This window comes from Tachyglossus aculeatus, chromosome 4 (assembly GCF_015852505.1).
Source record: "Tachyglossus aculeatus isolate mTacAcu1 chromosome 4, mTacAcu1.pri, whole genome shotgun sequence".
NCBI lineage: Eukaryota > Metazoa > Chordata > Mammalia > Monotremata > Tachyglossidae > Tachyglossus > Tachyglossus aculeatus.
In genome coordinates, this window is record NC_052069.1 from 48,636,657 (window position 1) to 48,650,023 (window position 13,367).

The 13,367-nt window shown below is 48.0% G+C and overlaps 1 protein-coding gene across 1 annotated transcript in view; it reads right to left on the reverse strand.

The window, feature by feature from the left end:
• Nucleotides 1-13,367, reverse strand: part of ABCA4 (ATP binding cassette subfamily A member 4) — a 249,212-nt gene that overhangs the window by 100,383 nt on the left and 135,462 nt on the right. Inside the window, exons 20-22 of the mRNA XM_038745065.1 lie at nt 10,567-10,698; nt 7,911-8,050; nt 3,655-3,792 (exon numbers count right to left, since the gene is read on the reverse strand). Of these exons, the coding sequence (XP_038600993.1) occupies nt 3,655-3,792; nt 7,911-8,050; nt 10,567-10,698 (410 nt within the window). The remainder of the gene's footprint in view (nt 1-3,654; nt 3,793-7,910; nt 8,051-10,566; nt 10,699-13,367) is intronic.

The window sequence follows — 13,367 nt, forward strand, 5'->3', positions numbered from 1 at the left end:
TTTTTGCTCTGCCCCCTTAACTTAGCCCCAAAGAACTTATATACCTACCTGTAATTTTATTTATCCCTTCCCTTCCCCACAGGACCTGTATATATGTATATATGTTTGTACATATTTTTTACTCTATTTATTTATTTTATTTGTACATATCTATTCTATTTATTTTATTTTGTTAGTATGTTTGGTTTTGTTCTCTGTCTCCCCCTTTTAGACTGTGAGCCCACTGTTGGGTAGGGACTGTCTCTATATGTTGCCAATTTGTACTTCCCAAGCGCTTAGTACAGTGCTCTGCACATAGTAAGCGCTCAATAAATACGATTGATGATGATGATGATGATGATGTTCTCCCCACCTCCCAGCCCCCAAGCACTTATGTACCTATCTGTAATTGTATTTATTTGTACTGATGTCTGTCTAGACTCTAGACTAGACTCTAGACTCTAGACTGTGAACCTGTTGTGGGCAGGGAATGTCACTGTTTATTGTTGTATTGTACTTTCCCAAGTGCTTAGTACAGTGCTTTGCACACAGTAAGGGCTCAATAAATACGATTGAATGATCAAGTGAATGAATGTGTAGGACACAGTCCCTGTCCCATGTATGGGGCTCACAGTCTCAATCCCCATTTTACAGATGGGGGAACTGAGGCACAGAGAAGTGAAGTGTCTTGCTCAAGGTTACAAAGCAGGCAAACTGTGGGGGGCAGGATTAGAACCCAGGTCTTTCTGACTCCCAGGCCCGTGTTCTATCCACTAGGTCGAGCTGCTTCTCCTGACAATAATAATGGTATCTATTAAGCGCTTACTATATATCAAGCACTGTGCTAAACTCTTAAATACAAGATAAACACATCGGACACTGTCCCTGTTCCACATTGGACTCACAGTCCAAAGGGGAGGGAGAATAGGTGTTGAATCCCCACTGTACAGTTGAGGAAACTGAGGCACAGAGAAGTTGAGTGACTTGCCCAAGGTCACACATCAGGCAAGAGAAGCAGCCTAGTCGAAAGATCATGGGTCAGGGGACCTGGGTTCTAATCTTGGCTCTGCCAACTGCTTTCTGTGTGACCCTGGACAAGTCACAATTTCTCTGTGCCTCAGTTTCCTCAAATGTAAAATGAGATTAAATACCTGTTCTCCCTCCTACTTAGACTGTGAGCCCCGTGTGGGACAGGGACTGTGTCCAACCTAGTTAACTTGTACCTATCCCAGCGCTTAGAACAGCATTTGACTCACAGTAAACACTTAGCAAATACCAAAAAAGAAAAAAAAAGTGTTAGAGTTGCGATTAAAACTCAGGTCCTCAGACTCCCAGGCCTGCTATGGCCACACTGCTTTCATCTGGGACTAGACTTGGTTTGGCTTTGTACACTTAGTTTAGGGGTCCCTGAATCTCCAACATTATTTTACTGAAATTAGGATGCATGACCCCGGAGAAAACCCTTATTAAGAACACATCTCCTCCCCAGAGGCCTTATTTTTATGGTATTTATTAAGCACCTATCATGTATTAGGCACCGTATTAAGTGCTAGGGTAGATACCAGCTATTCAGTTTGGACACAGTCCATGTCTTCTAGACTGTGAGCCCATGGGCAGGGAATGTGTCTGTTTATTGGTATATTTCTACTCTCCCAAATGCTTAATACAGTGCTCTGCATATAGTAAGCGCTTAGTAAATATGATGAAAGAATGAACGGATGAACATGGGGCTCACAGTCTTTAATCCCCATTTTACAGATGATGTACCTGAGGCAAGAGAAGTTAAGTGACTCTCCCAAGGTCAAGCAGCAAAGTGGCCTTCCTCTACTGAGCCCTCATTTCCTCTTCTCCCGCTCTCTGTCACCCTTGCACTTGGATTTGCACCTTTTATTCAATAATAATAATAATAATGATGATGGCATTTATTAAGCCCCTACTATGTGCAAAGCACTGTTCTAAGTGCTGAGTAGGTTACAAAGTGATCAGGTTGTCCCACGGGGAGCTCAGTCTTAATCTCCATTTTACAGATGAGGTAACTGAGGCTCAGAGAAGTTAAGTGAGTTGCCCAAAGTCACACAGCTGACAATTGACGGGGCCAGGATTTGAAGCCATTACCCCTGACTCCAAAGCCTGTGCTCTTTCCACTGAGCCACACTGCTTTATCCTTCCCTCAGCCCCACAACACTTTTCTGTACATACCTGTAATTTATTTATTTATATTAGTGTCTGTTTCCCCCACTAGACTGTAAGCTTGCTGTGGACAGGGAATGTGTTATACTATACTCTCCCAAGCGCTAAATATAGTGCTCTGCACACATTAAGCACTCAATAAATGATTAATTAATAATATAAGCACAGACAAAATGCCCCCATAATAATAATAATAATTATGGAATTTGTTAAGCACAGCACTTCAGAACAGTGCTTGGCACTAATAATAATAATGGCATTTATTAAGCACTTATTATGTGCAAAGCACTGTTCTAAGTGCTGGGGAGGTTACAAGGGGATCAGGTTGTCCCACGGGGGGCTCACAGTCTTAATCCCCATTTTTACAGATGAGGTAACTGAGGCACAGAGAAGTTAAGTGACTTGCCCAAAGTCACACAGCCGACAATTGGCGGAGCCGGGATTTGAACACATGACCTCTGACTCCAAAGCCCGGGCTCTTTCCACTGAGCCAAGCTGCTTTGCTTAACAAATACCATTACTATTATTATTATTGTTGTTGTTGTTACTATGTGCCAGGCACTCTTCTAAGTGCTGGGGTAGACACAGAGAAGCAGCGTGGCTCAATGGAAAGAGCCCGGGCTTTGGAGTCAGAGGTCATGGGTTCAAATCCCGGCTCCGCCACTTGTCAGCTGTGTGACTTTGGACAAGTCACTTGACTTTTCTGTGCCTCAGTGACCTCATCTGTAAAATGGAGAAGAAGACTGTGAGCCCCACATGGCATAACCTGATCACCTTGTATCCTCCCCAGCGCTTAGAACAGTGCTTTGCACATAGGAAGCACTTAACAAATGTCATTATTATTATACAAGTTAATCAGGTTGGACACAGTCCCTGTCCCACATGGGGCTCACAGTCTCAATCCCCATTTTATAGATGAGGGAACTGAGGCACAAAGAAGTTAAGCGACTTGCCAAGGTCAAACAGCAGACAACGAGTGGCAGAGCCAGGATTAAAACCCAGGACCTTCTAACTCCCAGGCCTGGGCTCTAACCACTAGGCCCCCATGTCCCTTGTGAAAGTTGGGGTCAGGGACCCGCTTGTATTCCCTGGGATTGGTCTGAGTCTCCCTTTTGGGAGATATTGTTCAACTCACTTTGGGAGCTTGGTTATTTAATTTGTACCCTTAGCCTGGAGACTTTCTCCAAGGGATGCCTTGGCATCTCACTTGCTCCAGAACCTTTGCATTCCCCTCCAAGGTCCCGGTTCCCAGAGGCGCTGCTTCCAAACAACGGAACGTGGAGGCCAGGGCTGAGAAAAAAGGAGGCTGGGGAGAGGAAAAAAATAGCAGCCATCAAGGTGCTTGGTGCCCTGCCCGTTCTGGGCAGGGGGCAGAACAGCTGAGAACTGGATGGCCAGGTAAAAAAACCGGGAAGAATGGTCACCTACGCGTGGAAAAGTGAGCCAACGGGCCCTGCCCCTTAAAGTTCCCCCGAGCCCCGTTACCTGGGCGATACTTCAGCAGCAGATCCCAGATGGACCTCCTCGAATACGGGTCCAGCCCAGAGGTGGGCTCATCCAAAACCACCACCTTGGCTTCGCCCACAAAGGCTATGGCCACGGACAGCTTCCTCTGCATGCCACCTAGAGACACCGGCGAGGGGGTAAGGTCACGTCCTCGGGGAAGGGCAGGGAGCCGGTCTGCCGATTCCTTCCAATTCAATCGTATTTATTGAGAGCTTACTATGCGTGGAGCACTGTACTAAGCGCTGGGGAGACTACACTATAACAATAAATGGGCACATTCCCCACCCACGGTGAGCTTACAATCTAGAGGGGCTATAGTTTTAGAGCTTACAGTCTGGAACTCTGTCTTGTGGTACTCGCCTGAGCACTTCGTACAGTCCTCTGAATACAGTAAGCGAGTGCTCAATAAATATCATTCATTCATTCATTCAATCGTATTTATTGAGCCCTTACGGTGTGCAGAGCGCTTGGGAAGTACAAGTTGGCAACATATAGAGACGGCCCCTAACCAACAGCATGTTCACAGTCTAGAAATACCACTGACCGAGTGATCGATCATAAGCACATAATAATAATAATAATAATAATAATAATAATAATAATAATAATAATAATAATAACGATGGTGTTTGTTAAGAGCTTACTACGTGCCAGGCACTGTACTAAGCGCTGGGGTAGGTATGAAGCAAATCAGGTTGGACACAGTCCCTGTCCCACATGGGGCTCACGGTCTCAATCTCAATTTTATAGATGAGGTAACTGAGGCCCAGAAAAGTGAAGCGACTTGCCCAAAACCACATAGCAGATAAGTGGTGGAGTCAGGATTAGAACCCATGACCTTCTGACTCCCAGGCAGGGCTCTATCCACTAATGTTCTGTACACAGTAGACACTAAATGAATACCACTGATTGAATGATTCATCACAAGCACTTAGTACAGTGCTCTGCACACAGTAAACACATGGTCAACAATAAGACAGGGAATTTGTCTTATTGTTACATTGTTGTTATATTATTATTGTTATATATTGTTATATTATTATATTATTGTTATATTGTATTCTCCCAAGTCCTTAGTACAGTGCTCTGCACACAAAAAGCACTGAATAAATACAACAGACTGACTAAATTTCATTGATTGACTGATTGATCCCCAGTGCTTAGTACAGTGCTCTGCATATAGTAAGTGCTCAATAGATACCATTGATTGATTGGAACAAGGCAAGCAAGCAGCCAGGAAGCTGAGGGAAGGACAGAATACAAGCTAGCATTGTGATCTTCAGCACTTGTGTACATATCCATAATTTATTTATTTACAGTAATATCTGTCTCCCACTCCATTCATTCATTCAATCATATTTATTGAGCGCTTGCTGTGTGCAGAGCACTGTACTAAGCGCTTGGGAAGTACAAGTTGGCAACATATAGAGACGGTCCCTACCCAACAGCGGGCTCACAGTCTAGACTCTAGACTGTAAGCCCACTATGGGCAGGGAACGTTTCTGCCGATTCCATTATACTGTACTCTCCCAAGCTCTTAGTACAATGCTCTGCACACAGTAAGTGCTCAATAAATAAAATCGATTGATTGCTCCATCTTCCCCTCTCAAATTAGCAGACCCGCAACCCTGTATGGCGTCTCAAAATATCCTGACTAGTTCAGCGCTAAGTGCTTAGTACAGTGCTTTGCCCGCAGTAAGCGCTCAGTAAATATGATTGAAGGAATGAATGACAAGACCCTTGCCTGGGAGAGCACTCTTAGAGAAGCCAGCTATTACTGTGGAGTGGCTCAGACCTCAGATAGCTGAGCTACCAACAGGCCCAGTTTCTGCACCTGCATCATAGCTGCTCCTCTCCTTTCCCTTTCTTTTCCCCAAAGCAGCAGGAGTTTTCGTCTGAGGTGGCCAGCCAAAGGTGGAGAGGTTGGAATTAGGTGAGAAGACAGGGAAGCCAAGGGGAAGGAGGAGGAAGAAAGAGGAGGGGTCAGGTGAGAGGATACGGAAGCCAAAGGAAAGGAAGAGAAAAAGAGAGGAGGGGTCAGGTGAGAGGATAGGGAAACCAAGGGGAAGGAGGAGGAAAAGAGAGGAGGAGTCAGGTGAGAGGATAGGGAAGCCAAAGGAAAGAAGGAGAAAAAGAGAGGAGGGGTCAGGTGAGAGGATAGGGAAACCAAGGGGAAGGAGGAGGAAAAGAGAGGAGGGGTCAGGTGAGAGGATAGGGAAGCCAAAGGAAAGAAGGAGAAAAAGAGAGGAGGGGTCAGGTGAGAGGATAGGGAAACCAAGGGGAAGGAGGAGGAAAAGAGAGGAGGGGTCAGGTGAGAGGATAGGGAAGCCAAAGGAAAGAAGGAGAAAAAGAGAGGAGGGGTCAGGTGAGAGGATAGGGAAACCAAGGGGAAGGAGGAGGAAAAGAGAGGAGGGGTCAGGTGAGAGGATAGGGAAGCCAGAGGAAAGGAGGAGAAAAAGAGAGGAGGGGTCAGGTGAGAGGATAGGGAAATCAAGGAGAAGGAGGAGAAAAAGAGAGGAGGGGTCAGGTGAGAGGATAGGGAAGCCAAGGGGAAGGAGGAGGAAAAGTGAGAAGGGTCAGGGATGGGTTAGAGGTCAGGGAAGCCAAGGGGAAGGAGGAGGAGGAGAAAGAGCGGGAAGGGGCACCAGTTGCCGGCTTTCTTGGTGGCTGCTTCTGCCCAGTGACCTCAGCAGAGAAATAGGCCAGGACGGTCAGGTTCCTCAGGAACAGCTCCATGGCTTCGGCCTGGTTTATGGCAATGGCAGCATCCATCCGGTTGAATGTCTCCCCGTCCCATCCCAGAGACATCGGCTCCCTTTATTCACCGCACCCTCAGCCCCACAGCACTTACGTACCTATCTCTAATTATTTATATTAATGTCCCTACTGAGAGCTCACCTCCTCCAGTAGGCCTTCCCAGACTGAGCCCCCCTTTTCCTCTGCCCCATCGCCCCCACTCCCTCCCTCTGCTTTACCCCCTTCCCTGCCCCACAGCACTGGTGTATATGTTTGCATATTTATTATTCTATATATTAATGATGTGTATAGATCTACAATGAGGAGCAGTGTGGCTCAGTGGAAAGAGCACGGGCTTTGGAGTCAGAGGTCATGGGTTCAAATCCCGGCTCCGCTGACTGTCAGCTGTGTGACTTTGGGCAAGTCACTTAACTTCTCTGGGCCTCAGTTACCTCATCTGTAAAATGGGGATTAAAACTCTGAGCCCTCCGTGAGACAACCTGATCACCTTGTAACCTCTCCAGTGCTTAGAACAGTGCTTTGTACATAGTAAGTGCTTAACAAATACCATCATTATTACCATTATTTATCCTTTTTGATGCTATTGATGCCTATCGACTTGTTTTGTTTTGTTGTCTGTCTTCCTCTTCTAAACTGTAAGCCCATTGGTGGGTAGGGACCATCTCTATCTATTGTCGAATTGTACTTTCCAAGTGCTTAGTACAGTGCTCTGCACACAGTAAGCGCTCAATAAATACGATTGAATGAATTAATGAATGTCCCCCTCTAGACTGTAAGGTGGTTGTAGATAGGGAACACGACTACTGACTCTGTTGCAGTGTACTGTCCCAGTGCTTAGAACAGTGCTTTGCACATAGTAAGTGCTTAACAAATACCATCATTATTACCATTATTCATCCTTTTTGGTGCTATTGATACCTATCGACTTGTTTTGTTTTGTTGTCTGTCTCCCCCTTCTAGACTGTGAGCCCGTTGGTGGGTAGGGACCATCTCTATCTGTTGTCGAATTGTATTTTCTAAGTGCTTAGTAAAGTGCTCTGCACACAGTAAGCGCTCAATAAATACGATTGAATGAATTAATGAATCTCCCCTCTAGACTGTAAGGTGGTTGTAGACAGGGAACATGACTACCGACTCTGTTGCAGTGTACTCTCCCAAGCGCTTAGTGCAGAGCTCTGCACACAGTAAGTGCTCAATAAAATGATGGATCGATCGGCCCAGGGCTAACCCAGTCCTGCCCCTGAGCTTCTGAAGGTGGCCACGTCTGACAAGGCGGCCACTTCCATCCTCTCCGCCTCTCCCGAAGCCCAGGGAAAGGGACGCAGCCTGTCACGGACTGACACGTCCCTCCCCCGGCGACGCCGCCCGTCCGTCGACTGCGGGCCTGTGTATTTCAGACGGCCGCTCCTCTCCTTGGGATATTCAGGGGACAGACCCAAAGCGGGAGGCGGGACAGATCCCTGACTTGGGCTAACCACCTGATAGGTTCTGAGCTTCTTCATTCCTCTTGTGGTGGAGGCCTGTGTCTTCCAACATGGCTTCGGTCTCCAGGAGCGCTTCCTCCCACGACTTCCCCTTCAGCTGAGCATAGAACAGGATGTGCTCGGCCACGGTCAGGCTGAGGAAACACGATGCAGAAAGGATGCGGACAGGATGGGCTCACAGTCTTTTAGACTGTTGGGTAGGGACCGTCTCTATATGTTGCCAACTTGTACTTCCCAAGCGCTTAGTACAGTGCTCTGCACACAGTAAGTGCTCAATAAAGGCCTTCCCAGACTGAGCCCCTTCCTTCCTCTCCCCCTCGTCCCCTTCTCCATCCCCCCCATCTTACCTCCTTCCTTTCCCCACAGCACCTGTATATATGTATATATGTTTGTATATATTTATTACTCTATTTATTTATTTATTTATTTTACTTGTGCATATCTATTCTATTTATTTTATTTTGTTAGTATGTTTGGTTTTGTTCTCTGTCTTCCCCTTTTAGACTGTGAGCCCAATGTTGGGTAGGGACTGTCTCTACATGTTGCCGATTTGTACTTCCCAAGCGCTTAGTACAGTGCTCTGCACATAGTAAGCGCTCAATAAATATGATTGATGATGAATAAATACGATTGATTGATTGATGCGGAAACAATGCCCGCCCCAGGGGGACGTGAGCTCCGCACAGGCCTCACTTCTGAAGGGAAGACTGTGAGCCCTTCTAGACTGTGAGCCCACTGTTGGGTAGGAACCGTCTCTATATGTTGCCAGCTTGTACTTCCCAAGCGCTTAGTACAGTGCTCTGCACACAGTAAGCGCTCAATAAATACGATTGAAGGAAAGGAAGGAAAGGAGAGAGGCCCTGCCCGCTTAGCCTCCTCAGCCCCCTCAGCCCCTTTGGGAAGATCGGAACTCCCTTCTGCTCATCCCAGACAGCCCAGATATGGATGTCCAATTCTGATGCCCAAACTCACACCTCCATCCTTTGAACAATTGTTATTAATTGTTATTATTATTATATTATTATTATCAGAGAAGCAGCGTGGCTCAGTGGAAAAAGCCTGGGCTTTGGAGTCAGAGGTCATGGGTTCAAATCCCAGCTCCGTCAATTGTCAGCTGTGTGACTTTGGGCAAGTCACTTAACTTCTCTGGGCCTCAATTACCTCATCTGTAAAATGGGGATTAAGACTGTGAGCCCTCTAAGGGAAAACCTGATCACCTTGTAACCTCCCCAGCACTTAGAACAGTGCTTTGCACATAGTAAGTGCTTAATAAAATGCCATCATTAGAAGCAGCGTGACTCAGTGGAAAGAGCCCGGGCTTGGGAGTCCGAGGTCATGGGTTCTAATGTCGGCTCTATCACTTGTCAGCTGTGTGACTTTGGGCAAGTCCCAGTTCCCTCACCTGTAAAAATGGGGATGAAGACTGTGAACTCCATGTGGGACAACCTGATTACCTTGTATCTACCCTAGTGCTTAGAACAGTGCTTGGCACTTGGTAAGTGCTTAACAAATACCAACATCATCATTATTATTATTATTATTATTATTATTATTATTACTTCAGACTCAGGAGGGAATTGGTGGGAGGAATCCTGGCCTAGTAGAAAGACACAGGCCTGAGAGTCAGGAGACCCGGGTTCTAATCCCAGGTCTGCCATGTCTCTGCTGTATGACCTTGGATAAATCACTTCACTTCTTGGTGCTTCGGTTTCCTAATCTGTAAAATGGGCTTTTAAAATCGGTCCTTCCTCCTGCTTAGGTTGTGAGCCCCATGTGGGCCAGGGATTGTGTCTGATCTGAGTGTATCGTGTCTAGCTAATGTTTAGCTCAGTACTTGGTGCATAGTTAGAGTTTAACAAACACCACCACTAAGGAGAAAGGAGCAAGGAAGTGGGCTGGGGGAAGAAAAGGACCAGATAGATAATGGAAAACAATACAATGAGAAGCAGCATGGCCTGGTGGAAAAAGCACAGGCCTGAGAGTCAGGGGACCTGGGTTCTAATCCCAGCTCCACCATTTGTCTGCTGTGTGACCTTGGGCAAATTACTTACCTTCTCTGTGCCTCAGTTTTCTCATCTGTAAGGGGATTAAAACTGTGAACCCTATTTTGGGACCTGGACTGTGTCCAGTGCTTAGCACGGTGCCTGGCACATAGTAAGCGCTTAACAAATACCATTAAGAAAATATGGAATAAAAATAATGACATTTATTAAGCGCTTACTATGTGCAAAGCACTGTTCTAAGCGCTGGGGAAGTTGCAAGGTGATCAGGTTGTCCCACAGGGGGCTCACAGTCTTAAACCCCATTTTCCAGAAGAGAGAACTGAGGCCCAGAGAAGTGAAGTGACTTGCCCAAAGTCACACAGCTGACAATTGGCGAGCCGGAATTTCATTCATTCATTCATTCATTCAATCGTATTTATTGAGCGCTTACTGTGTGCAGAGCACCGTACTAAGCGCTTGGGAAGTACAAGTTGGCAACATATAGAGACGGTCCCTAGTCATCAGTGGGCTCACAACCCATGACCTCTGACTCCAAAGCCCGGGCTCTTTCCACTGAGCCATGCTGCTTCTCTAGCCTCTGTATTGGTGCCGTGGGCCTGTCTCCCTTTCAGTTGAGAGTCTGGGGGTGGGCCCCAGCCTGTACTTACTGATGGAAGAGGATGTTGTGTTGGGGGCACCAACCAAGGCTCTGCCGGATGGAATCCAGGTTGGTCTCGATGTCCTTGCCGCCAATCAGCACGGTGCCAGATGTAGGCGGAAGCAGCCCGGTCAGAATGGACCTGCAACAAGCAAGTTGGAGAGGGACGAACAAATGTCCCCTCACAGAGAGCAAAGCTTCCCCCTGGAGAGCAAACACCCTTCACTTGGAGCCGCCAGCTCAATCATTCATTCATACATTCATTCAATCGTATTTATTGAGCGCTTACTGTGTGCAGAGCACGGTACTAAGGGCTTGGGAAGTACAAGTTGGCAACATATAGAGACGGTCCGTACCCAACAACGGGCTCACAGTCTAGAAGGGGGAGACAGACAACGAAACAAAATATATTAACAAAATAAAATAAATAGAATAGTAAATATGTACAAGTAAAATAAATAGAGTAATAAATCTGTACAGACATATATACAGGTGCTGTGGAGAGGGGAAGGAGGTAGGGCGGGGGGGATGGGGAGGGGGAGAGGAAGGAGGGGGCTCAGTCTGGCCTCCTGGAGGAGGTGAGCTCTCAGTAGGGCTTTGAAGGGAGGAAGAGAGCTAGCTTGGTGGACGTGCGGAGGGAGGGTATTCCAGGCCAGGGGGAGGACGTGGGCCAGGGGTTGACAGCGGGACAGGCGAGAATGAGGTACAGTGAGGAGGTTAGCAGTGGCGGCAGAGGAGCGGAGGGTGTGGGCTGGGCTGGAGAAGGAAAAAAGGGAGATGAGATAGGAGGGGGTGAGGGGATGGACAGCCTTGAAGCCGAGAGTGAGGAGTTTCTGCCTGATGCGTATGTTGATTGGTAGCCACTGAAGATTTTTGAGGAGAGGAGTAACATGCCCAGAGCATTTCTGCACAAAGATGATCCGGGCAGCAGCGTGAAGTATAGATTGAAGTGGGGAGAGACAGGAGGATGGGAGATCAGAGAGGAGACTGATGCAGTAATCAAGTCGGGTAGGATAAGATGAGAGATTGAACCAGCAGGGTAGCGGTTTGGATGGAGAGGAAAGGGCGGATCTTGGTGATGTTGCGGAGGTGAGACCGGTAGGTTTTGGTGATGGATTGGATGTGAGGGGTGAATGAGAGAGCAAAGTCGACGATGACAAGGTTGTGGGCTTGTGAGACGGGAAGGATGGTAGTGCTGTCAACAGTGATGGGAAAGTCAGGGAGAGGACAGGGTTTGGGAGGGAACATAAGGAGTTGAGTCTTGGACATATTGAGTTTTAGGTGGCGGGCAGACATACAGATGGAGATGTCTTGAAGGCAGGAGGCCAGAGCCCTGGATCACTGCCACTGTCCGCCTCCTTCGCTCTTATGCTCGAGCTGCCGAACGCTGCTGGCGAAAGTCTAAACACCATGCCAACCTCGTTCACTTCAAGTTTATCCTTTCCTGCCTTAACTCAGCCCATTCCTCTGCCAGACAAAACTATTTCTCCTCCCTTATTGACACCCATGCCCATCACCCCCACCAGCTCTTCCGTACACTCAACTCCCTTCTCAGGCCCCCGGTTCCTCCCCCTCCTCCTTCCCTCACCCCCAACGATCTGGCCTCCTACTTCATTAACAAAATTAAATCCATCAGGTCCGACCTCCCCAAAGTCTCTTCCCCCCTTTCTCCATCCCCCCGGCTCTCAACACTCTCTGCTACTCTCCCATCCTTCCCAGCGGTATCCTCAGAGGAGCTCTCCTCCCTCCTCTCAAGTGCTACTCCGGCCACCTGTGCTTCTGACCCCATTCCCTCTCATCTCATGAAATCTCTCGCTCCATCCCTTCTCCCCTCCTTAACTTCCAGCTTCAACCGCTCACTCTCCACTGGTTCCTTCCCCTCTGCCTTCAAACATGCCCACGTCTCTCCCACCCTAAAGAAACCCTCTCTTGACCCCACCTCACCTTCTAGTTATCGTCCCATATCCCTCCTACCATTCCTTTCCAAACTCCTTGAACGAGTTGTCTACACGCGCTGCCTAGAATTCCTCAACAACAACTCTCTCCTCGACCCCCTCCAGTCTGGCTTCCGTCCCCTTCATTCCACGGAAACTGCCCTCTCAAAGGTCACCAATGACCTCCTGCTTGCCAAATCCAACGGCTCATATTCTGTCCTAATCCTCCTCGACCTCTCAGCTGCCTTTGACACTGTGGACCACCCCCTTCTCCTCAACACGCTATCTGACCTTGGCTTCACAGACTCCGTCCTCTCTTGGTTCTCCTCTTATCTCTCCGGTCGTTCTTTCTCAGTCTCTTTTGCAGGCTCCTCCTCCCCCTCCCATCCTCTTACTGTGGGGGTTCCCCAAGGTTCAGTGCTTGGTCCCCTTCTGTTCTTGATCTACACACACTCCCTTGGTGACCTCATTCGCTCCCACGGCTTCAACTATCATCTCTACGCTGATGACACCCAGATCTACATCTCTGCCCCTGCTCTCTCCCCCTCTCTCCAGGCTCGCATCTCCTCCTGCCTTCAGGACATCTCCATTTGGATGTCTGCCTGCCACCTAAAGCTCAACATGTCGAAGACTGAACTCCTTGTCTTCCCTCCCAAACCTTGCCCTCTCCCTGACTTTCCCATCTCTGTTGACGGCACTACCATCCTTCCCGTCTCACAAGCCCGCAACCTTGGTGTCATCCTCGACTCCACTCTCTCATTCACCCCTCACATCCAAGCCGTGACCAAAACCTGCCTGTCTCAGCTCCACAACATTGCCAAGATCCGCCCTTTCCTCTCCATCCATACCGCTACCCTGCTCGTTCAAGCTCTCATTC